The sequence below is a fragment of the Equus asinus genome, chromosome 21 (assembly GCF_041296235.1).
Source record: "Equus asinus isolate D_3611 breed Donkey chromosome 21, EquAss-T2T_v2, whole genome shotgun sequence".
Classification (NCBI taxonomy): Eukaryota; Metazoa; Chordata; class Mammalia; order Perissodactyla; family Equidae; genus Equus; species Equus asinus.
Window position 1 is genome coordinate 80,970,686 of NC_091810.1, and position 23,426 is coordinate 80,994,111.

At 46.2% G+C, this 23,426-nt stretch overlaps 1 protein-coding gene across 2 annotated transcripts in view; it reads left to right on the forward strand.

Annotated features, from left to right (window-relative positions):
* LOC106823199 (inhibitor of carbonic anhydrase) overlaps nucleotides 1-22,812 on the forward strand; it is a 53,899-nt gene extending 31,087 nt beyond the window's left edge. For both annotated transcript variants that reach the window (XM_044755146.2, XM_014828742.3), the window contains 11 exons: nucleotides 2,709-2,887; nucleotides 4,242-4,413; nucleotides 5,328-5,470; nucleotides 7,877-7,967; nucleotides 9,117-9,173; nucleotides 12,059-12,214; nucleotides 15,073-15,214; nucleotides 19,128-19,192; nucleotides 19,868-20,052; nucleotides 21,375-21,561; nucleotides 22,309-22,812. In XM_044755146.2, the coding sequence (XP_044611081.1) occupies nucleotides 2,709-2,887; nucleotides 4,242-4,413; nucleotides 5,328-5,470; nucleotides 7,877-7,967; nucleotides 9,117-9,173; nucleotides 12,059-12,214; nucleotides 15,073-15,214; nucleotides 19,128-19,192; nucleotides 19,868-20,052; nucleotides 21,375-21,561; nucleotides 22,309-22,343 (1,412 nt within the window). In that variant the 3' untranslated portion in view covers nucleotides 22,344-22,812. The remainder of the gene's footprint in view (nucleotides 1-2,708; nucleotides 2,888-4,241; nucleotides 4,414-5,327; nucleotides 5,471-7,876; nucleotides 7,968-9,116; nucleotides 9,174-12,058; nucleotides 12,215-15,072; nucleotides 15,215-19,127; nucleotides 19,193-19,867; nucleotides 20,053-21,374; nucleotides 21,562-22,308) is intronic.
* The last annotated feature ends 614 nt before the right edge of the window (nucleotides 22,813-23,426 follow it).

Sequence of the window (23,426 nt, forward strand, 5' to 3'; positions counted from 1 at the left end):
TATTTCTTCTCTATTTCTATATTAAAAAAAAAAACCCAAAGAAACTTTCCAGAATTTTGGGCAATTTACCAGAAGCAAACAAAGTAGTATTTCAGACAAGTTGAGGTTACAGAGTCTGGGTTTTTATAACCAATTAAATTTCTGTCAGATACAGACCACACTTGTATCACTCAAGATGTTTAAAACCAAATGTATATTCACTATGCTAAGGTCACTTTTAAAACAAATGTCTGCTACCTCCATGAGAATTTTGAGTCCTCGTTTTTACGTGGGCCTAGTTCCTCCCAACCTAGCGTTTCCCTCTAACATGAAATAGAAGTTTAGTGTCCTCTGTTCCCGTGTTCGGCCATTCCCAGTCCTCTGTCCCCTCATTATTACACAATGACCCAGTTCATTAGCATTTTGGCAACTGATGCCTGTTTTATTATCAGTAATTTTAATTAGTGGGGTTATCTCTGGGTTTCATCTTTCAGAATCAAATTGTTCCAAATAATTGTTCTTTCTTCTCGTTGCTCGCGGTACCTGAGCTATTCCAGTGGGCAGCCTCTTCTAACACTCACCCTGAAGTATTTGAAAACATCCTCACTTTCCCAGAGCCACAGGTCGTCCCAGACCATGCTGACTGACCTTTGCCGAAGGCCACTCGTCTGCTCTTCTACAAGAGCCCTCATTGCCTCTTAAGTAGAAGTTTACGAGGGACCATCCGCTGGGCTTTTGGGGGTGAAAATGAGTGTGGCTGGGCCGCTGCTGCCACCACTGGGCCCTTGGGTGACTGAGGTAGAAAAGTTCTTTCTTTCTGAAGATATTAGATCATATTGATTCTTTTAGTTTAATTCAAACATTACTAAATCGTTTAAAACTTTTTCTTTTTTAAAGATTTTATTTTTCCTTTTTCTCCCCAAAGCCCCCCAGTACATAGTTGTATATTTTAGTTGTGGGTCCTTCTAGTTGTGGCACGTGGGACACTGCCTCAGCATGGCTTGATGAGCAGTGCCATGTCCGCACCCAGGATCTGAACCGGCGAAACCCTGGGCCACCGAAGTGGAGCGCGTGAACTTAACCGCTCGGCCACGGGGCCGGCCGGTAAAATTTTTTCTTTTAATATAAGGATTCAAAATGTGTTTTCTCTAGGACATATCTAATTAAAATTGTAACCATTCACAAGAGCCCTAATAGTACTCCTTCAATATGAGATTTTTGTCAACCCCAAAGACCTGTATTAGTTTTCTAGGGCTGTCATAACAGTGCCGCAAACTGGGTGGCTTAAGCAACAGAATTGTATTGTCTCATAGCTCTAGAGGCTAGAATTCTAAGATCAAGACGTTGGCAAGGTTGGTTCCTTCTGAAGGTTCTGAGGGCGGGTCTGTTCCCTGCCTTTCTCCTGGCTTCTAGTGGTTTGCTGGCAATCTTGGCATTCGTTGGCTTGTAGTTGCGTCTCCCCAAATTCTGTTTTTCTCTTCACGTGACGTTCTCCCTGTATGCATGTCTTGTCTGTGTCCAAATGTCCCCTTTTTTGGAGAACACCAGTCATGCTGGATTGGGGCCCACCCTACTCCAGTAGGACCTCATCTTAACTAATTACATCTCTATTTCCAAATAAGGTCACATTTTGAGGTACTGGGGGTGAGGACTTCAAACATACGAATTTTGGGGCTGACACAGTTCAACCCAGAACACCTTCTAATACCTAGACAAGGGGAACCGAAGAGCCTGTTTTCCTCACAAGGTTTTCTGGTCCTTCTTGTACCTATAGAGTGCCATGGCCGGGCCCCCAGGCCTCCATCCACCCCTCAACCCTTCCATGGCCTTTCCGCAGCAGCCTCTGCATCCAGGGCAGTTGCTGCTTTGGTGGGGGACCTGGGTTTTCCCAGCATGGCGACGTGTCAGCCTCAGACTAGCTGAGACTTTGACGAGTTACCTCACCTCCCTCAGCCTCAGTTTACTTATCTCTAGAATGGGATAATCATGTTCCTAAACGAAAAAGAGTGTGGAGAGCCTTCAGCACAGTCTTTGGTGTGCTGTGAGCGCTCGGAAAACATTTCTGTCACCATTCACATTAGCAGAGCCACAGAGATGGGAGGCAGTCAGAGTGGCCCTGGGCCAAGCACGCCTCCCAGCCCTTGTCTGTCTGTGGTGAGAACCAGTCATGTCATCTCCCGAGGCCTCAGGTTTCTCATCGGTATAAAATGTATTTGGAAAAGATTCCCTTTCAGTCCTCTTTAGGTTGTTAAAAAAAAGAATGATTAAAGAAGTCAATTTAGGTGATAGAAACAAACTTTAACACTTCATGAAGTGGACAGTCTCCATTCTAACTGCAAAATGGGGCAGAAGGCAGGGAGCTCTCATAGGATGAAGAATAAAGAGCAAGGAAGAGAAAAACAGAAAATATCTGATTGGTTTGGGGTCATGTGGTCAACCTTGTTTGGGGTGAGAAGGAACAAGGAAATAAGTATAGAGCCCAGAGCTGGCTTGGCATCTGGCGATTGGCTGACGGAATACACTGTGTTTCTCGTCAAGTGGAGCACTTACAGGCAAAAGACGTTGTCTACGTTTTCGTCTGCTGACATGGCATCCCAGGTAGGAGCGGCTTCATCTTGGGCCTCGAAAGTTGTTTCAACAAGGTCAGACAGTTGGTGATGCAGTGAGGAGCAGGGACCAGAGCTCATGGCTCGGCCTGCAGTCGGCTCATCTGGGCTTTCCTCCCCTAGAGAACCTGCCAGACAGGGTCGACAGGGATGACTATCAGCTGCTCTGCAGGGACATGGTCCGGAAGCCAGTGGAGGAATATAAAGAGTGTCACCTAGCCCTGGTCCCTTCTCACGCCATTGTGGCTCGAAGCGTGGACGGCAAGGAGGACTTGATCTGGGAGCTTCTTAACCGGGCCCAGGTATCCCCACCCACTGTACTCCCCTCCTGCTTAGGGGTTCCTGCTTGGATTTGGGGCATTTTCCTTAATACCGTCCTAGCCACTCTGGAAGTCCTTCTGGATGTAGGACACAGCAGGACCCACGGCACACATCATCTGCTTCACTGACAAGACACTTAGGCTGTATATGTTATAGACAGCAGAGGCCATAAAACCCTCGCCTAGCATCATCGACCCAGAAGGCCAAAGACTCTTTGCAGAAGACCTTCCTTGTCCCATTTTATTCTTTTCAGTTCTAAAGAAATCCTCAGGATGCAGTGCAGATGCCCCTCCTCCACGAAATGTTCCATTATTATCCCATTGGCCTGTGATCCCTCAGCTGCAGGTACCCGGCCGTGAGCATTCTCCCTCTGTCCTGCGTTGGTGGCAGTCTCTCCCAGCCAGCCCTCATTCATCACCCTGTCCCATCTCTGTCAGCACTCTCTGTTCAGCACTGGGGATTCAGAGATGAACTAGACAAAGACTTGCCCTTGAGTCGCTTAGAAAGGAATGTGGAAGATACAATGAGTATATTGTACATACAAATGATCACTAGAGGAGATGGCACAGCCTTGGGGATGTGGAGTGTGTACTTTGCAGAGGACAGAGGGACTGATTTGCAGGGTATTATATCTGGGAAGATTCCTGGGCCCTGGGGAGTAAGCTGTGTGCACCCCTTGGAAGTGTGGGGGTTTGCCAGAGAAGGCAGCAAGTGACATTTCATGCATAGCCACTGCAAAAGCAAAAAGCAGACAGATACTGGAAAGAGTGTGTGGGTAGGTGTTACCATCAGCTCCCGCCAGGAACTGCTTTGGGGCTGGTCAGTGGGAGTCACAGGCGAAGGGGACTGCTTGAGATCCTTCAGTGCTGGTCTGGTCTGGGAGCCAAGCCCAGGACTCCTGACCTTCAGGCTTGATGGCAGGGTCCCAGATCACAAGCCGCTCCAGAATAGAGACCACTAGAGACACTCTGGGCAATCAGAGAGCCACGAATGAGGCAGTCTTCAAGGACTGCCCTGGGGGAACATAGCACTGGAGAGGGGCAGCTGCCTGGCACACGGTGACCTGTACCCCATCCTACAGACCTGGGGGCAGCCCCTGGCAGTTTCCCTGAGACTCAAAGGTGGACAAGCTGGGGTTTGAGTAAAGCGTTCCTCGGACAGAGACTCGGGCCCCCTGTGAGCATAGGGACTGCCGAGGGCCTTGGCCACTGTCTTCACTCTCAGGTGCTCATATTTCTCACCCTTTCTCTTTTCCTGTCTGGTGTGGGGTTTGTTTTCCCTTTATTTCTCTATGCCAGCCTCCTTCCTTCACTGTTTCTTTTATCCTTTGAACAGGAAATTTTTGGAAGTGACAAGAATTTAGCATTCCAGCTCTTTGGCTCTCCTTATGGGAAGGACCTGCTGTTTACAGACGCCACCCTTGGGTTTTTAAGAGTCCCACCTAAGATGGATGCCAAGCTGTACTTGGGATATGAATATTCAGCTGCCATTCAGCATCTAAGGAGAGGTATGCAAGGTCCTGGGAGGGCAGCACACAGGATGGGGGCCATAGAGGCTTTCCTGGTGCCTGCAGGCCTCACCCAACCTTCACTGGCCTGGGAGCCCAAGGGCGCTACCAACTGCGTTGGGTTAATGAAGGGATTTTCTGCTGAGCTGGGGAAAAGGCCTGAATTTTGAGACCACAAAAGGGTTTTCAGGACCTTCTGATTACAGACACTTGAAGTAATGATGGTTCTGGCTCCCTTGTATTAACCAGGGTCAAGTTTCCCTGAGGCAGTTCTGTTTGAATGGGAATATAGCCCATCCTAAACTGAAGTGGGAACGTGGCCTCTGCCACCATCAGGAGTGGAAATAGAATTTCAGAAGGTTTTAATCCAGCTCCTGCCTTCCTCTGGATCCCTATGGTTCATTTCTTCCTTCCTTCTTTCTTTTTTAAAATTCATTTAGTCATCAGCCAATAGTTATTGAGTATCTACAAGAGCCACTGTGTTAGGCCTGGGCATACAGTGGTGAGCAGAGACATTGGGTAAGGGGAGAGCAAGCAGGCCCTTCCAGAACAGAGCCCGTGACTACCACCTGGGAATGCTTCCTGGGTGGGAGAACCCCATCCTGTAAGAGAAAACCCCTGAAGGCCCTGAGCTGGGCTGGTGCTCAGAGGCCTCCCTGGAGGTGGTGATGCCTGAGCAGGTGAGTTCAGGAGGGAGGGGAGTTGCTCTGCCTTCCCTGCTTTTTCTGAGAACCGAGTTCCCCATTTCTCTTGGGGGTGATAGGCAGGAATGAGTGGTGATGTGGGCATGAGATATGAGAACTCAGCTGCTGTCAGTAGGGACTCCATCGGGCAGCCATTAGCCAGTGGCACTAAACCCCCAGACCCATCTTGGGTCTTCCTTTGGATGCCTGGCTCTTCTTCACTCATCCCAGTTGTGGAAGACCCCCAGAGGGTGCTCTGGTGCTCAGTGGGCCAACATGAGAGGACCAAGTGTGACGAGTGGAGTGCTGTGAGCGGTGGCGCCTTAGAGTGCACCACAGAGGAGACCACTGAAGACTGCATCGCTGCCATCGTGGTAAGCAGGGCCCCACTCCACAGCTGAGCTCAGACACACAGACACATGGCCTTTCTGCCCCCTTCCCAGATGCCTTCCTGTCAGCCTTGCGGCTGAGATGCATCTGTTGTGTGCTGCCCCCCACCCTCCAAAGCCCCACCCTACTCCACCCAACAGGCCCCTCCAGCTCAGGCTTGGTAGAAACGCAGAGCCTGCCCAAGACCCAGACTCCTTTGGTGATCAGCTCTGGAGTCCAGGAAGCCCTGAGGGGCATCCTGCCTAGGAGCTGCAGGAAGTGGGGTGACATCCCAGGGGGTGGTCGGGGCCCCTTTGGATGGTGAGGGCAAATCAACCTTCTCAATCCTTTAGTCATGACTTTAATATGTTTTCTGGTGATAAAAATATTATGTGCTGGGGGCCGGCCCGGTGGCGCGGTGGTTAAGTTCGCACGTTCCGCTTCTTGGCAGCCCAGGGTTCGCCAGTTCAGATCCCGGGTGTGGACATGACACCGCTTGGCAAAAGCCATGCTGTGGTAGGCGTCCCACGTATAATGTAGAGGAAGATGGGCATGGATGTTTGCTCAGGGCCAGTCTTCCTCAGCAAAAAGAGGAGGACTGGCAGTAGTTAGTTCAGGGCTAATCTTCCTCAAAAAAAAGAAAAAATTACATGCTGGAGGAGAAACGAAAAATAAATAAAATCATTCACAACTTCATAACTCGGAGATCATCACCACATAATTTCTGAGTTATGAAGTTGTGTTGTTATTAACTTTCTATTTCTCTATGAGCAGATAATATTTTTGTGACTAGAAAAAATAAATTTATAAATAAAAGGATGAAAAACTGACAAACTTAGGAGACATACAAACTTTGTTAAGAAAGAGGATCCTAATTTTGGTAAATCTCTCTGGCACAAACCGATAAGATTAAGATCTTGCAATTTATACAGTCTCCTAAATTTGTCAATAATAAGGATTAGATGAATTTGAGTGCTTGTAACATTGCCTGGCATATAGTAAAGAGCCAATAAATGTTAGCTATTGTTATTATTAAAGTCGTGAGCACAGTTGGTGAGCACTTTTTTAGGTAATGAATTCACTTAAAATATGATTTTAATGGCTGCATAATATTTCATCAAATATTTCTGCCTCAATTTATTTAACCAATTTCTAAATGTCTATATTTGGATTATTTCCAAATCTTTTGCTATTATAGATAATATGGTAGGCTTGGTAGAAACGCAGAGCCTGCCCAAGACCCAGACTCCTTTGGTGATCAGCTCTGGAGTCCAGGGAGCCCTGAGGGGCATCCTGCCTAGGAGCCTGCCTAGGATTGAAGATTTTTGTTCTATAACCATCAATATTTCTGAGTTCATCTTTAATAGTCATGACAGCTAGTATTTCTGGAGTTCCCTACTGTGTGTCAAGCATGTTTATGAGCTCTTAACTTTCATTAATTCATTTAATCCTCACAATAAGCCTATGATGTATATTTATCACCCATTTTATGGATGAAAAAAATGTATATAAAGTAGTTTTTAGGGATGTGTCCTTTGGAGTAGTCAGATCCTGGAGACTGTGTGTGGTCACAAACAGAAGTTAAGGAATTAAACTGCCTGAATTTAAGTCTTAGTGACTATTTATCAGGCAAATTATTTAACCTCTCTCTGCTTCAGTTTGCTAATGTATAAAGGGGGAGAATTATAGTACCCACCTTACTGGATTCTGTAAGGAATCCCTGAGGTAATCACTGTGAAGTGGTTAGAAAGGGCCTGGTCCACTGTAAGGGCTTGATAAGTTTTTGCTTCTATAGTTACTACTGTTTTAAGTGAAAAGTGTGTGTGTGTCTGTGTGTTTTTGTCTCGATGACCTTATCTAAGACTGTAAGTGTACTTATTTTGCTCTGTTGTTGGAAAATTTCATTGATTAAAATAACAAGTTAATTATTAATAAATTATTTAATTAGAGAAATTAATTATTTATTGACAATCTTTGCTGTGCTGGGGCTCTGAGTATAGTGCTAATGGGGTTAGGGGAACAGAATTAAACACCATCATGTGGAAGAAAACGTGTTCCACGGAAGCATATTAAATATGTTCCCTGAGTCTGGCCATGTGGATTTTTGAGTGACAGTGGTCACAAAGCAAGTGTGGTGAGACATGTCCAGTACTCAGCATTGGTTTCATGAGGGGACACAGAGAGGGCCAGGGAGCATGACATGGGTTGGGCTCTTGTTCCTGGGTCAATGGGCCAAAAGCATGTCCAGTTTTGCAAACCCCATGTTTGTGTGGCAGAAGCTTTGGGTGATCCATGATTGGGTTTATCACAAGGACATGTGACATGAAGTCAACAAGGTGGAAACCTCTGAGGGTCAGTGAGACAGGATCACAGCCTCACTGTTGTGCTACTGATTTATTTCTTAACTTCAGAAAGGAGAAGCTGATGCCGTGAGCTTAGATGGAGGATTCATCTACACAGCGGGCAAGTGTGGTCTGGTGCCTGTCCTGGCCGAGAACTACAGTAAGTGGTTTATTCACTCTGGGCCACGGACATAGAAAGATGAAGAAATAATTTAGTTCATTGTTGAGATAATAGTAACTATTTTTGGAATGTAGGGAGCTAGTAGATAACATCTCCCTTCCCGGGAGTCAGAACCAATTAAGATACAGACATAGGAGTTAGGCAGAAAGAGACCAGAGTAACAACTTCGTTACTAAAAGAATGATGTTGGAGGGCATGGTACAGAGCAGGCCACCTGGCTTGCCAAATTGCCTGTGAACTAGAGTTGCCCACTAATTCAGGAGAACACGTCTCTTGGCTTACCCCATGGCTGAGGGCGGAGGAAAACGCATTTTGTCATAGGTGAGAAGATTTAAACCAGCCTCTCCCCGCTCTCTTCAGTAGAGAAAGAAGGGACTGAGCCACAAGTGCCTGGATCCTTTTGTGAAATTTACTAGACAGAAATTAACTCACTCTGGCTACACTGGAAGATTGAGGGGTGGGGCCACAAGGTCATGGTCTTTGGTGAGGATCCATCCACTTGAAAAAATAAAGCTAGGGGAAAAGTGGATTTCACCCATATCATTTGTTAGACGCCTCATCTGCTAGGCATCTATGTTATCCTTTAAAGCAAACCAACTCTGTGAAGTAAATAGTGGTATCTCCATTTTACAGGTGTAAAAACTAAGGCTTAGAGAAGTTGAATGATGTGTCCAAGATAGAATAAAGACTGCTTCCAGGTCTTTCTGACTCCATGGACTGGTTCTTTCCCCTCCAACATAACAAGAACATAATTGCTTACCATAGTGCAGAGCTCTGAGGGGAAGGAAGGATGTGAGGATGACTTGAACCACACAGTGAATGTGGAAAGATCTTTGGCAAGATCTGCAGTGGTCTCTGCTCCCCTGCTTTCAGCAAGCATCTCATTTCCTTTCTCTGTAGCTTCCTGAGTGTTGGGGAGATTCTGGGATGGAACTTAATGTTCAAATGGCAAAGATCGGGGGAGAGGAGGATGGCAGAATCTTGGCTTGTTGATGACCAATGACCAACTGCTTAGTTAGTGTTTCTCCTCATTTCCTGACTCTTGAGATTGAGAAGCTCATGACACTGGACTGAGTAATGTGAGAGTTTAATGCCATGTACCTTGATTTTTTAATTTTTCTTTTTTAGTGCCTACAGATGGCAATGAGCAGCTTGGGTCTAAGTGTGTGCATACACCCGTGGAAGGTGAGTCAGATCAGTAACCCTGGGACTCAAAAATAAAGGCCCATTGTTGAGGAGAGGGTGAAGAAAGGCTCAGAAATAAACAAAAGTTACTAGAGTTCTAAAAAACAAACAAACAAACAAAAAGGAGATGCCACAGTTAATTGTAAAGGAGCAAAGCTTCATGAAGCTGTAATAGTAATTACTATTTGTAGGTGCTTTATAGTAGATCAAAGACTCCTGCTTGCACTATTCCCGTTTACTCAGCACTCCTCTGGTATGTGGGCATCACTGTCCTGTGCTTTGTAGATGGGGAAAGAGAGGCTCAGGGACTGTGTGACTTGCCCAGGGCCACACAGCCAGGATGTGGCCGCACCTGGGCTTGAGAAGAGGCGGCGCCGTGCCTGGAAACCCTGTCCCCTTCCTGACACACCACACTGGTCCTTGTCACATGCTGCCTGCCCTTCTCTGGATGAAGGTCAGCACCGGGGCAGGAGCCCGTTCCTGACATTTCTGGGGCTGAGTGGAGGCCTCTCAAGAGAAGGAGATTCATAGATGCTGCTAATGAACAGGAGGAGGACAATGAAATCAATCCTGTAGCTTTTAGCAGCTGGATTTGAATAGCAGGGGAGTCGACTCGTCTTTAGAGTATGAGGCCAGGTGACAGGTTCTCCCATCTGTGTCTCCACATGGGCAGAGAGGGTCTGTATCTGTCCCTGAAGTACCTAATCCTGGGCATTAGCGAGAACAGTGGTTCTCTATCCAGTGTGGTGCCTGGACCAGCTGCCTCAGCATCACCTGAGAACTTCTTAGCAATGAAAGTTCTTGGGCCCCATCCTGGATCTACTGAGTCAGAAACTCCAAGGATGGGGCCACTGCCCTGTGTTTTAACAAGTCCTCCAACATTAAGATTTGGAAACCACTGTGACAGAGGATCCTGAGATGGAAACAGGTGCTCCCTTGGGTCTGGAGTTTTTTAGGAGCCAGGCGAGCTGGGGGAGTTGGGCGCATTTGGCACACCACAGTACAAGCAGCGTCTCTGTTCACTGCCTAGCACCTGGTCAGAGGCCCTGCACTGCCCACCCTCCACAAAGCCCTGTGGAGTGCGAAGCCGCAGCGGCTCCCCTTTGTTTGCAGCAGGACCCAAGCCCTGGGGTATGCGGTCCTACTCCCCTCTCTGCTTTCATGGCCAACAGTCTTCTCTGAGTTGTGACTTTGTCCCCAACCCTAAGGGCCGGCATTTCATCAGCCCTGAAGTCTATTCTGATTATAGATTACATGAAGTCTGAAAGAACTCCAACTGCTGCAAGAGTGGTTGAAATTTCCAGGAACTGCAGTGATATGCACACGTAGGTCAACAAGGACCCTGGAAGACAGTTCAGGGGGGCTGACTGTGATGGAGAAGGGTAGATCTGAGTAGAGATGGAGAGGCTTTAACCCCAAAGCCACACTCAAGTCCATGAACCCACCCACCCACTCTCTCTCTCTCACACACACACACACACACACACACACACACACACACAAAACAGATGATAATAATTAATGCCCTTTGTGCAGAAATAGTTACACCTCAAGAAAGACACTGTAATAGTACTTGGCTACTGGGATGGTGTAATAGAGCACTGCTGGGGAGGCATGGGCTTGCTGCGGCCTCAGGAGATTGTACTTAACCAGAGAGGGGTTCTGGTGCTGCTTCTGCCACTAGCAACATGGCTGGCAACCAATCGATGTAAACTCCCCTTCCCGTTCCTAATGTACAAGATGCTCACATTAGCATATCTGATCCCCCTAAATAGCCCTCTGGGGTGGGTATCACTGTCACCATTTTACTGAAGAGAAATTTACAATCGTAGATGCTAAGTGACTTGTCTGAGGTCATTTAGGAAGTGACTGGCGAGGCAAGTCTTCCAACTGTCATGTTGACTCTGAACTTTTCCAGGCTTGAATATATAGAGACATGAACCTCAATAGCAGGAAAGAGAGTGTGTGTGGGGGGGGGATGGCGGTGGTGAGCCACATTATCTTCTAATTCTGAAGATTTATGATTCTAATCTTATGATCAATTCAGCTTTGCAGTTTAGGCCTTACTCAATAAGTACAATTGGGTTACATAATATTGGGATAGAAATAGATAAAATATCAATGGTGTTCCCATTAGAATCAGGAGCTAGACAAATAGGCTGTCTTCCACCAAAGATATTCAGCATCATTTTGGAACTGAATGCAGTAAGATAAGAAAAAGAGATTTGTTTTAATATTGGGGAAAGAAAGAGAGATTAAATTGTCATTATTAGAAAATGACATGATTGTAAACCTATAAAATGAGAGACAATTTTAAAAAAGAAGTCATGAAAGCTCCTTCTTTTGGACTTCTAGTCAACAGAAATATGTAACAGGTGCACACTCATATATACAAAGACATATAGATAAGTGGGTTGTAATAAGGAGAAATGGGTCACAATGTAAATGCCCACCAGGAAGGGAACTATAAAATAATCCATACAGTGGAACATAACTTAGATCCAACCAATAAATAGAATGAGATAGCCATATCTATTTCTACTGAATCAAAAGGTATCCACAATATATTCCTTAGGAAGAATAAAGCAACTCGCAGAAAAGAATGTATAGCAGGATTCCATTGAAAAAGTATGAAGTTTGTGTGTCAATATTTGTGAATGGATGTATGTAGACATATCTGGAGAGCAGTAGTGTCAGTCTGTTCGGCCCAGTACCTAATAATAGCAGTTGTTGGGAGGGTCCTCTGCTAGAGTAAGGTGAGGGCTTCAAGCTATTCCCCCTCTCCTGGGAAAGTGGCCGGCAGAGGCTAGCCTCAGCAGCTCTAGAATACATTTTTGGAGGGCCCTGGAGCTGTTGAAATTGCATCTTGGAATCTTTGTTGCAAGGTTACTACGTCGTGGCAGTGGTTAAGAAATCAGATGCCGACCTCACCTGGAACTCTCTGCGAGGCAAGAAATCCTGCCACAGTGCCGTTGGCACTTCTGCAGGCTGGCACATCCCCATGGGCTTAATATACAACCAAACTGGGTCCTGTAAATTTGGTAAGTGTGTTCTGGGAGGTGGTGTGGCAGCCCCTTCCTTGGGCCTGTGCCTGTGTAGGGGGAGAAATTCAGTTCAACGAATGGCAAGGAATGGCATAATTGGGTGGTGGTGTCAAGGGCTGGACAGACATTGTGGGCAAGCTTCGCGTCTTCTTGGGCAGGTCCTTCCCTTTCTGCTCACCTCCTTGCTTCTGCGGGGAGTGGCTTGGCCCAAAGGGCAGATCTCAGGGAATACCCTATTCTTTATCTCTTACAACTGGCTCAGGGAACAAGCCTGGGGTTGCAAAGCAAGAGTGGGGTGTATGTGTGTGCACGTGTGTGTGTGTGTATTGTTTTTCCATATAAACTGAATTGGCTGCTTTGGTAAAATTGAAAACCTTACACCAGCAAGTCCTTTATCTTTCCCTTGCATCCTCATCTTTCTTAGATTCTTATGCTAGTCATTTCAGCAACACTCTCGCCAGTACCTAAAAGACTCCTGCTCCCCTGCCTTCCCCAGCCATCTGACAAGTCCCAGCCCTGCAGGAACCCCATTGCCTGTTCTCTTTGCCCTCTGCACCTGAGCAGCTGAACATGGCTGGAGAGAGTCACAGGGCAGTTCATTCCGCTGGAGATGCTCCAGCTGCTGGCTTCAGTAGGCCCCTGGAAGTCATGAGCAGCCCCACTGTTTCTCTTCTCCACACCCCCACACTTCCCAATAATTATCCTAATGACCTAACTGCCCACACACCTCCATCCCACATCCGTATATCACTTCCTCAGCAGATGATCTCATCTGCACCTGCAAGAGACCATTGACACTGTTCCCCCTCAACATCCCACCGCCAAAGTCTTGGGCCTCCTGAGGGCTGCGTCTGCTTGGCCTCTCTCCACAGACCAGTGGATCCCTCCACCTGCACTTGGGTGTCAGCCCCTGCCTTGCTCCCCTCCCCAGAGCCTCATACCCTCGGTTACTTCTTCTCCCTCTGGTATATCCAAACAATTTCTTTCAACATGTACACACACTCAATGTCTTCTACCTTCAAAAATCTTCCCTCTCTCAATATTCTCCTCTAGCTCCTGCCTTCTTTCTCCTCCCCTTTACTGCAAGATTTCTTAAAACCATGGTCTGAACCACTCACCTCCCACTCACTCCTCCACTCGCCGCCCTCTGGCTTCTCCGCATCATTCCACAGAAAGAACTCTGGTCAAGGCAACTGGTGACCTCCGTGTTGCTCAACTGGAAGAATGTGCTCCAGTCCATTTCTCCATGAACTCTCTTTCTTCAAATCACCTTGGAACACTATCTCCTGGTTTTTGTGAAAACACACTGGCTTGGTTTTTCTCCTACCCCTACCAAGTCCCCCTTTCCCAACCTGGTTAATGAATGTTTGAGTTACTTAAAGCAACTTTTTTCCCCACTCTAAACTCAATCCTCAAGCACTCACTTCCATGCCTACAGCCTCGATTACCATCCATACAAATATTACATGTACAAAGCTAGGCACATAGCGAGCACCAGATAAATGTTTGCTGCTATCACTATTATTAATATTATGTCTATATGTTGATAACTGTCAAGTTTTTATCCCTAGCATAGATCTCTCCTTGACCTCCAGACCTGTACCTATTGAACTGCCTATTTGACACGATCTGGTTGGGTATCCCAATCGCATATTAAGTTTAACCTGTCCAAGATGGAATGCATCCTCTCTGGCAAGCCTGGTCCTGCTCCAGAGCTGCCTAGCTTTGTGGAGGAGCTACAGTCCATCCACTTGTCCCAGCAGGAAACCGAGCCATCATCCTCCACATCCCATCCATCACTAGTGAGGTCGAGTTCTTCCTGCTCCACCTCTCTCCCTTCCCTTTGTGCTACTCTAGTCCAAGCTGCCCTCATCTCCCCTGGATGACTGCAGTAGCCTCCTGCCTGCACCTCACATTTCCAGACCAATATTCACAAAGTGCAGGTCTAACTATATCCTGCCCACTACCTCTGGTCCTGCATTATCTACAGCCCTTCAGAAGCTCCCCAACTCTCTAGGAATAAAGAAGAAAATCTACACAAACATGTAAAAGGTGGTCTGGACCACGCCCCTGCCCCACTCACTCTTGTTCTGGGTGGTCCAGCCCCATTAAGCTCTCTGTGCGTTTGCCCCCCACACCCAACCCCTGCCCTAGGCTTTTGCAGATGCTGCTCCTTTTCTGGAAAGCTCTTGTCCCTTCGTCCTTCACTTGGGTAATTCGTATTCACTCTTCCTCTCTTGACTTTGAGGCTTCTCCCTGAGCCCCTGGGTCTATACTGGGTTCCTTTATCTGCAGCTTGTGGAACCATATTCTTTTCCCCAGAGCACAGGGGGAAACACAAATTCACTGGTGATTGTTGCCTGGTAGACTTGGGTTCCAGGAGGGGCTGGGGCCTGTACGATTTTCTCCACGTGCTGCCTGGAGCCCAGCACAGGGCTTGGTGGCTGGGCCTCTCAGGTGCCTTCTTGGACTTGGAGTCACGATGGCTGACCTTGTAAAGCAGAGCAGGGGCAGCGGAGGTCGGAAAACATGGGACAGGTTCAACCAGCCAGGACTTCCGTTTTCGTCCGCTCTCTCAGGGTTAAATCTGTGTCTGTCCTTCCACACCACTGCCGCGTGCCAGGATGGGGTGGATGTCTGTGAGCTCCCAGACCCTTGTCCCAACTTCAGCCCATTCCCCTTTACTTTGCTCCAGCTGCAACCTTTTCTTTATTCCTTAAGGTTCTTGTTTCTAATAATATGATACTAAATACCCGAATGTGTCTTTATGTCATTCAGGCAATTCTAGGGACAAAATCTGAGGCTTTCTTGCTAACACAGGCAGGAAGTGCTGACCTCCTGTGTCTTCTGCACAGATGAATTCTTCAGTCAAAGCTGTGCGCCTGGGTCTGATCCGGATTCCAGTCTCTGTGCTCTCTGCAGCGGCGGCAGCAATCCAGCCCACACGTGTGCTCCCAACAGCCACGAGAGATACTACGGCCCCAGCGGGGCGCTCAGGCGAGTAGTGTCTGTGCCCCACCTTCCTCTTTGGCACCAGCCCAGTGATCTTCTTGTCCTTTCCTCACCCCAGCATGTGGGTGCTGCATTTAGGAGGAGCCAGAAAACAGAAGTGCAAATTCCCAGGGGCTCTGAGGACTCAAGTCCAGCCCCTTTCTGGAGTACTCTCCTGCAGACGTGCTGACTTTGGGCCTCAGGGGAGAGGCAGGGATGATGCGTGCAGGGTCCCAGTGCTGGCTCTACTCTTGCTCTTTTCTTCTGCATGATGTCGGACATGTCATGGAATCTTTCAGAGCCCATTTAAAATCAGAGGGCACAGGACATGTGCTTCCTACATCTGGCTGATGAGTGCATTTTAATAGATATTCCTGGGCTCCTCCATCCATTCGAGAAAGACTTACTGAGCACCTAGTCGGTGGCAGGCACTATTCTAGGTAGAGGGGTTACAGCAGCGACAAGACACACACGGCCCTGTACCCCTGAGCCCTGGGGGGAGAGAAGGACAGTAAACCTCTCAAAGAGGACAGTCACTTCCGACTGCAGTGAGTGCTACAGAGGAATGGAGGGGGGTGATGTGGCCATGACTCGAGTAGGGACAATTTTGGACACTGTGGTCAGGGACGGCCTCAGCAAGCAGAGGGATTATGTGAACTGAGGAGTAAATATTGAGAGGGAGACAGGCCTGAGAAAATCTGGGCAACTCCATTTTTCCTTTTGGAAAAAAAGCCAAAACCTTGCTATGTGTTATTTGTGTCTACTCTTTCTCTCAGACCCCATATCTGGCCCATTATCAAATCATGTTGCCTCTACCTGCAAAAGATAACCAGAATTGACCTCATCACCCATCTCCACTGACACCACCTTGATCCAAACCATCATCATTTCTCTCCAGATTGTTATAATAGCCCCCTCACAGGTCTCCATGCATCTGTTCTCTCCTCCTCCCCCACCACGATCTATTCTCAACACATCAGCAAGAGCAAGTCTGTTAAAACATAAATTACAGCATCACATTTCTCTGCTTAAAGCCCACCAGTAATTTCTCATATCACTCAGAGTAAAAGTCAGGGTCATTCTTTGACCTATAAGACCCCTCTGTGATCTGGGAAGGCCCTTTGTGACCTCCTGTCCTTCGTCTTTCCCCGTTGCTCTTCTGCTCCAGCCATCTTGGCTTACCAGCTGTTCTTTGAAGACATCAGGCACCCTTCTGCCTCAGGGCCTTTGCACTTGTTCTTGCCGCCATCTGGAGTGCTCTTTCTCCTCATGTCATCATGGTAATTCCCTCATTTCCTTTAGGACTTTTTAGGGAAGTCTTTCCTGGCCACTCCATCTATAATTTCATGTGCGTGCGTACACACAGACACATACACACATCTTTGCCAATATTTCATATCTACTTTTCTTGCTTTATATTTTCTTTAGCATGTGTCACTCTCTAGAATACTATACATTTTGTCTACTTATCTTGTCTAATGTCTTTAATAAAATGAATAAGGATGCCTTTGGTTGCAAATGAAAACTCATGTGAACCACCTTAAGCCAAGGGAGAAGTTTTAACAGGTGCTCTGGGAGCTTCCTTGTAAGTGCTGAGACCTGAGCCTCGGGAACCAGCCAAGATACTTTAAGGCAAGGGTTGCCAGATAAAATTCAAGATGTCCAGTTAAATTAGAATTCCAGAAAAACAATGAATAAGTTTTTAGTATAGTCTTGTGTCGCTTAACAACGGGGAAACGTTCTGAGAAATGTGTGCTTAGGAGATCTCATCATTGTGCGAGCATCACAGAGTGTACTTACACAAACCTAGATGGTATAGCCTACTACATACCTAGGCTATGTTGTATTAATCCTAGGGGACCACTTTTGTATATGCGGTCTGTCGTTGACTGAAGCGTCATTATGCAGCACATGACTGTGTGAGGGGAGACACTCTGCTGCTTCTCTCTCTCTTTCTGCACATCAGCCTCATTTTCTCATTCCCTGCAGAGTGGTTTTCTCTATTTCTCAGTCTACATGAAGGGAAATGTCTGTGACCAGCAGCCCCAGCACTGGCGCAGCTCCTCAGTTATAAAGAAGCAGTCAAACGCAGACCATAATGTATTACTCCTAATTCCCAGGAAATGGGATTGTCAGCCCAGTTCAGGTGAAAGTTTCCTACTTACACAACTCATGCAGTGACTTTGCATTGTAAAGTTGTAGCTGCTTTGAGTGTGACCAGGTGAATTGAGGGGGTTGGGGAGCAGGAGTCAGTTCTCAAAAAAGTGTCAGAGCTTGGTAGATCAAAAGAGAGCCAAGAAATTTTAAATAAAATTTTACAGAAGGAATTTTGTCTTCCTAGATATAAAAATCACATTATAATACTATATAATATTGTAATACTGTGATCAACACAGGGTGGTTATGGTAAGTGCAATATTCCATTTAGGTGATTGGATGAGTGGGGGCGAAAGGGGCCCATAGCTGAGGGCAGTGTGGGATCAAGGCAGGGCTTATTGTTTTTTAAAAAAGAAAAGAAGTGTGAGTGCTGATGAAGAGAGCCCAGTGAACAGGGAAAGGCTCCAATTATCTAAGAGAAAGAGGATAGCTAAAGTGGAAAGTGTCGGAGAGTGCAGGCCGGGTGGGATGCAGAGCAGGGAGATGCTTCTGCTGGGAGGGAGACCTTGCTTCCTTCTTTGTACCTGGAGGGCGGGAGAAGAGCACTAGAGCCTGGGGCTGGCAGTTTTGGCAGAGGGATGCTGAAAGAAAGCTCATGTAATGATTTCTATGTTTTCTCTGAGAAGCAGGAGCACATGTCAGAGTGAGTGTTGGGGAGCGGGTATGGGGAGACACAGAGGTTTGCAGGGAAGTGGGAAAACATTTTGAACTCATTACAGAGTGGGGAGCTGGCTGTCACAAGCAGTGGTTCTCACAGTGGAGCACAAATCAGAATTTCCTCCAGGGCTTGTTAAAACACAGATCGCTGGTCCCCCCACCCCTGCCCTACTCCCCGCCGAAGAAGTTTCTGATCCAGTGGGTCTGGGTTGGGGCCTGAGAATGTGCATTTCTAACAAGTTCCCGGCTGGTGCTGATGCTGCTGGTCCCGGCCTTGAGAAGCACAGGTCTAGAGCAGAGAAAGGCAGGCAGGAACCTCAGGTGAAGTTAATGGTCAGGAGGCCTGTGATACCTCACTGCTGCGGTGTGGACACACCTGAGGCAGATGGTCGTGCTCGTTCAGGGAATGCATGAAGGGGAGGGGTAAAGGAAGAAATAGGGCCAGGGAGCTGAGGGGACTTGAATGGGAGTAGCTGATCCTAGCTAAGGAGAGAGGGATCTGAAGTTAGGAGAGAGAGAAAACTGGAGAGCTGCTCCTGGTAATTAACAAGTAATATCAGTTTCCCACTGACTGAATGTCATCAAACCAATTTTTAATGTGCTCAACATTTCTCATAAAGAATGCACCTTAAACACAGAGAAACATTTTTCAGGGAATTATGAGTGACCAAATATCTAGTGAAGCACGTTAACTTTTATTAAGGCTGAATAGACGTATGGGTGTGACAAGACTCCTTCAAAATCACATCTTCCCTGCTGATTTTAATCTCTGATGTGAGTTTTGATCCAACCAGAGAGTCATCCTTGAATATCCCTGTTAATAGGAGAACACAAACATCTCTGGAGAATCAGATCAGTATTTAACATGAGGAACCCAACAATGGTTATCTGCAATGGAAACTAAAGGAGCGGATTTCTTTTCCTATTCCATTTACCCTGTAATTCCCAGGACAGCTGGGCCTTACAATTGTGTGTGCAGAAGTGGTCAGTGTTAGATGTGGCCCGTGGCCCGGGTGGAGGGGGCGTGAGCTCTCGGCGATTCCCTCTTGGCGTCTTTCTCTCCCACTCCTTGATCCTCCCCACTGAGCTGACCCTCGCTGTGCAGGTGTCTGGTTGAGAAGGGAGATGTGGCCTTCGTGAAGCACTCCGCGGTCCTGCAGAACACTGACGGTACGCGCCTGCACTGTCCTCTCCTCCCCTGGAAAAATCTGAGGCTCTCACAGGAGATCACTCCCCATCGGGCAACGAGGGAAGTTTATTAACCCTACCAGATTCCAGTGACTTTGGTTCTAACGTTTTTTATTTAGGGAATGAGAAAATTCTTCACATCTGGTCGGACTTGATAGGGTTATTTATCACATTGGCCTTGAGCTCAACCCACAAACACACAAGGCCACAGTGCGTATGAGCACATCTGGCTCTCTTGATTTATAGGCATTCTTTATATATTCTGGATACAAATTTTTGTCAGCTGTATGTATTGAGAATATCTTGTCCCTCTCTGAAAAGCCTGGCTTTTCACTTTCTTAATGATGTCTTTTGATGAACAGACATTCCTAATTTTAATATAGTTCAATTTATCAATCTTGTCCTTTCTGGCTAGGGCTTTTACCGGTCTGGTTAGAAAATCTTTGCTTTTAACAGGACCAAAAAATCACTAACCAGAAAGATTATGAATTTGTGAGTTGATGAATGTTTCTCTTCTGTTTTATTTTGAAATCTTAATTGTTTTATTTCTCTGTGATTCTCTGTGATTCTCCCAGACACTGGTGGTCGGTCACATTCCCCAGTGAGGGTGCCTTGACCAAAGCTGTCAGCTATGGCTGACCCATTCTCTCTCCTTAGGAAAGAACCCTGAAGCATGGGCTAAGGATCTGAAGAAGGAAGACTTTCAGCTGCTGTGCCTTGATGGTACCAGGAAGCCTGTGACCGAGGCTCAGAGCTGCCACCTGGCCAGAGTCCCAAATCATGCTGTGGTCTCAAGGCAAAATAAGGCAGATTTTATTCGCAGAAGGCTCTTCAACCAACAGGTACGGGCACCCAGGGGGTCCCGTCTGCACGCCCCAGCTGAGTGTTCAGTTCACTTGCAGAGCTGAACGGACACACCCCGGCCCAGGCTCACACTCTTTCTCCCTGGGCGCTAGAACTTGATTCTTGCAGCTCTGCCTCTGAGGAAAGCGGAAAGCTGGTGGCTGCGTTCACTTCTTGTTCTGGGGTTGTCTATGGTATCAAAGAGGACTGAAAGAGCCTCAGACACGTGGGCACCTGGAGTGTTTCCCGAGACTCTCTGGACTCTCCAAGCAGAGTCATGCTGCCTCTTGGGCTGGTTCAGTTACTCCGTGAGAGTTAGCCCCTTCTCTCTTCTTTTGTCACAGGAATAGGGGAGCTGGCTCAGTGCCCTTCGCACTTGGCTGAGCTGTATGTGGGAAAAGCAGAATGGAGGTGACTCTACCTGACCTTGGGTGGATGCCAGGGCATTTCCTGAACTTGAGCAGGATGAGCACTGTTTTAGGCTTCATGAAAGTTAAAGAGCCAATAGTCAGACAATGTATGACCTCTACAGGCAGCCAGCAAAAGCTGATCCTCTGGAGTAGCGGGCTGCCTAAATCAAATGGTCTTAAAGAAAACCCAAAGCCTCGTCTCCCTTTTGCACTAGCACACCCCATTCTGGGAGGAGCCCCAAAGATGTAATCCAAGTCTTAGCATATGCTGCCCACACACCCAGTTAAAGGATGGCGAGCCAAGGAGAGCTGGCAAAACGAGAGGCTCTGTGTCATGGACTTTTGAAGGGAGGGGCCCCACACAGGGTGAGCTGCCACCTTGGCCACAAGGGAAGTGGATAAAGGAAGAGAAGGGAGGGGAAGGAAGAGATGGATTTCCTTTGGGTGCCTTTGGCAGATCCAGAGAATAGAAGAGGAAAGGTAGCAAGGGCTCTGGGCAGCAGGAAGACATGCAAGTATGACCTAGAAAGTTAAAAACACTCAGCAATGATTGGCAGAATAGTGATACAGTGGCAACCTTGGAGCCTTTTCTATTTAGCAGTTGATTTGCATACATCATCTCGTATTTAGTGTTCTTATCTCTACTTACTAATGAGTGAACTGAGGTTCGCTGAGTTCAGGAAGGAATTTTCCTAAAATTGCATGACAAGGACAAGCTAGGGCCAGGATTTGAACCCATAAGCCATACTTTTTGCCATTTTACTACGGTGCCTCCTAAACTGTTGCCGTGTGCTGGGTTTCCCAGGGGCTGGAGCTGAGTGGTCCAGCAGACTCAGGTCTTCTGAGGCAGACTGTACAATTTCATGCTCCCTGTTGCTGCTGGTCACTCACTGTCTGTCTGTCTGACCCAGGAGCTCTTTGGAAGAAATGGGTTTGAATACAGGATGTTCCAGCTGTTCCAATCCTCACCCAAGGACCTGCTCTTCAGTGATGACACGGAATGTCTGGCTAACCTTCAGGACACAACAACTTATCAAAAATACTTAGGGCCAGAGTATCTCATGGCTATTGCTAATGTGAAACAATGCTTATCCTTTGGTGAGTAGAATACAACACCGAGGAGTAATAACACAGGGGTCAAGGTAAACCAGTTTGGATTAAGGCTCATCATGTGCCAAGCCCTGGGCCAATACCAACAGGAACGCAAAAATGTGTAGGGCTTGCTCCTTGCCCTGCAGGAGGATTCAGACTTATCAATGGGGTGACCCAATTAGATAACAGTATAAGACACTGCCTGAAAGAAGGCCAAATTGTTTGAAAGAGACAGAGAGTGCAAAAGGCCTTGAGATCATTTGGAAATTGAACTTGTTTACATGTGTATTTCCATTTTTTTTGCTAATAAAATGAAAATGTATGTGTGTGAGTACTTCAGTATATGGAGAAGGTTGGGAAATGACACATATATACCACTCATAAAGGACCAATTTTCAAATATTTTAATTAAAATATGTAAATAATATTAATAGAAACAAAGGTATTTAGCCTATAGTAGGCCCTTTCTATATAGAGAGAGAAATGTTGGAGATATAAAATAATAATAATCAAATTATTGGTAGTGTGCCTGAATTTTTGTTGAACTATATTGCACGTTGGAGATGATGAGAACAGGAGGAAAAGAAAAAGTAGGTATTTAAGGATAGCACTCACCTTGGTTAGGAGAGAGAGGGAGTGAGTTTTAAAAAAACCTTTATTACCTACCATTTACTTTTAGAAAATAGGAATAGAATTGTGTTTAGTAAGCACAGGCAGTACCTGAAGGTCTTTCTCTTCTGTTCTACTTCACAGAACTTGTGGATGCCTGCACGTTCCATGGAAATTAAAAACTGGTGAAAGTGGGCAACCGCAGAGATGCTCAGAGCCTGCAAATATGGTGGGGCCACATGCTCACTTGTCTAAATGTGGGTCTGTGTTAACATTAGTTATCTTTATAATTGTGTACTGTAATTGATGCAAAAATTAAAATGAATAAAAATTACTGTATCTTTTCAGAAAGCTTCATGAAATGTTCTCAGATTTTCGGGAAGAGAAAACTATTTCTTTATACTAGAATTGTGCATCTGAATTTAATATGTAATCAAGTGTACCTTTTTTTAGAACTCTACAAGATTAGATCAACGTCACTCTCTATTCTTTGATTATTTTACCCAAGAGTCAAGTCACTTAAATAAGATTTAAGCAATAAATATGTCTGGCGGGAGTCTGAATGGTGATTACAAGTGTGCAAAAAAAAAAAAAGCCTCAGTGTGCATAGTATCAAGGACTTATATAATAAAAACAAAGGATAAGGAATGAGTTTGTGTGTTTTAACATATAAAATTCATAATGTCAAGTGGAATCAAACTCCTGATTCAGATTAATTTGAAAATATTAACGTTACTGTAAAAATACAATCCGACTACACTTTTACAGTCAACTTCCTGAAAGTGATTTACACATTTCTTTTAAGTCACGTTCTTATCAGAGATATTGCCATATTTATTATACCATAATGCCAGCCTATGATAGTGCCTCAATAAATGTTGAATAGGAACCTAAGTTATACATTGTTAAATGTCAGTATTATGAGTGTGGACTTCTGCTTCTGCCTGTGAAAGAGTAACCAGTACAGGACTTGCCCTCCTTCCATTAACAATTAAAAAACTGGACAAAATATATGAAACAACTGTTTTCAAACATTAGACAATAACAGCATAGGATTATGATCCTTGAAAGAAGGAACAGAAAAGAGGAGAGCAGAATGATGACCCTACTTTTTGGCTAGAGGAAATTTCCAGATCACAGCACAGGGAGGGGGAACCCAAGAAAGCCCATTACTTTGAGTTGAGGAAATTTTCCAGAGGTGATTTTCCAGAGATGTTTTTGTTATTGAATTCTAATTTAATTCCTTTGTGATCAGAGAATAC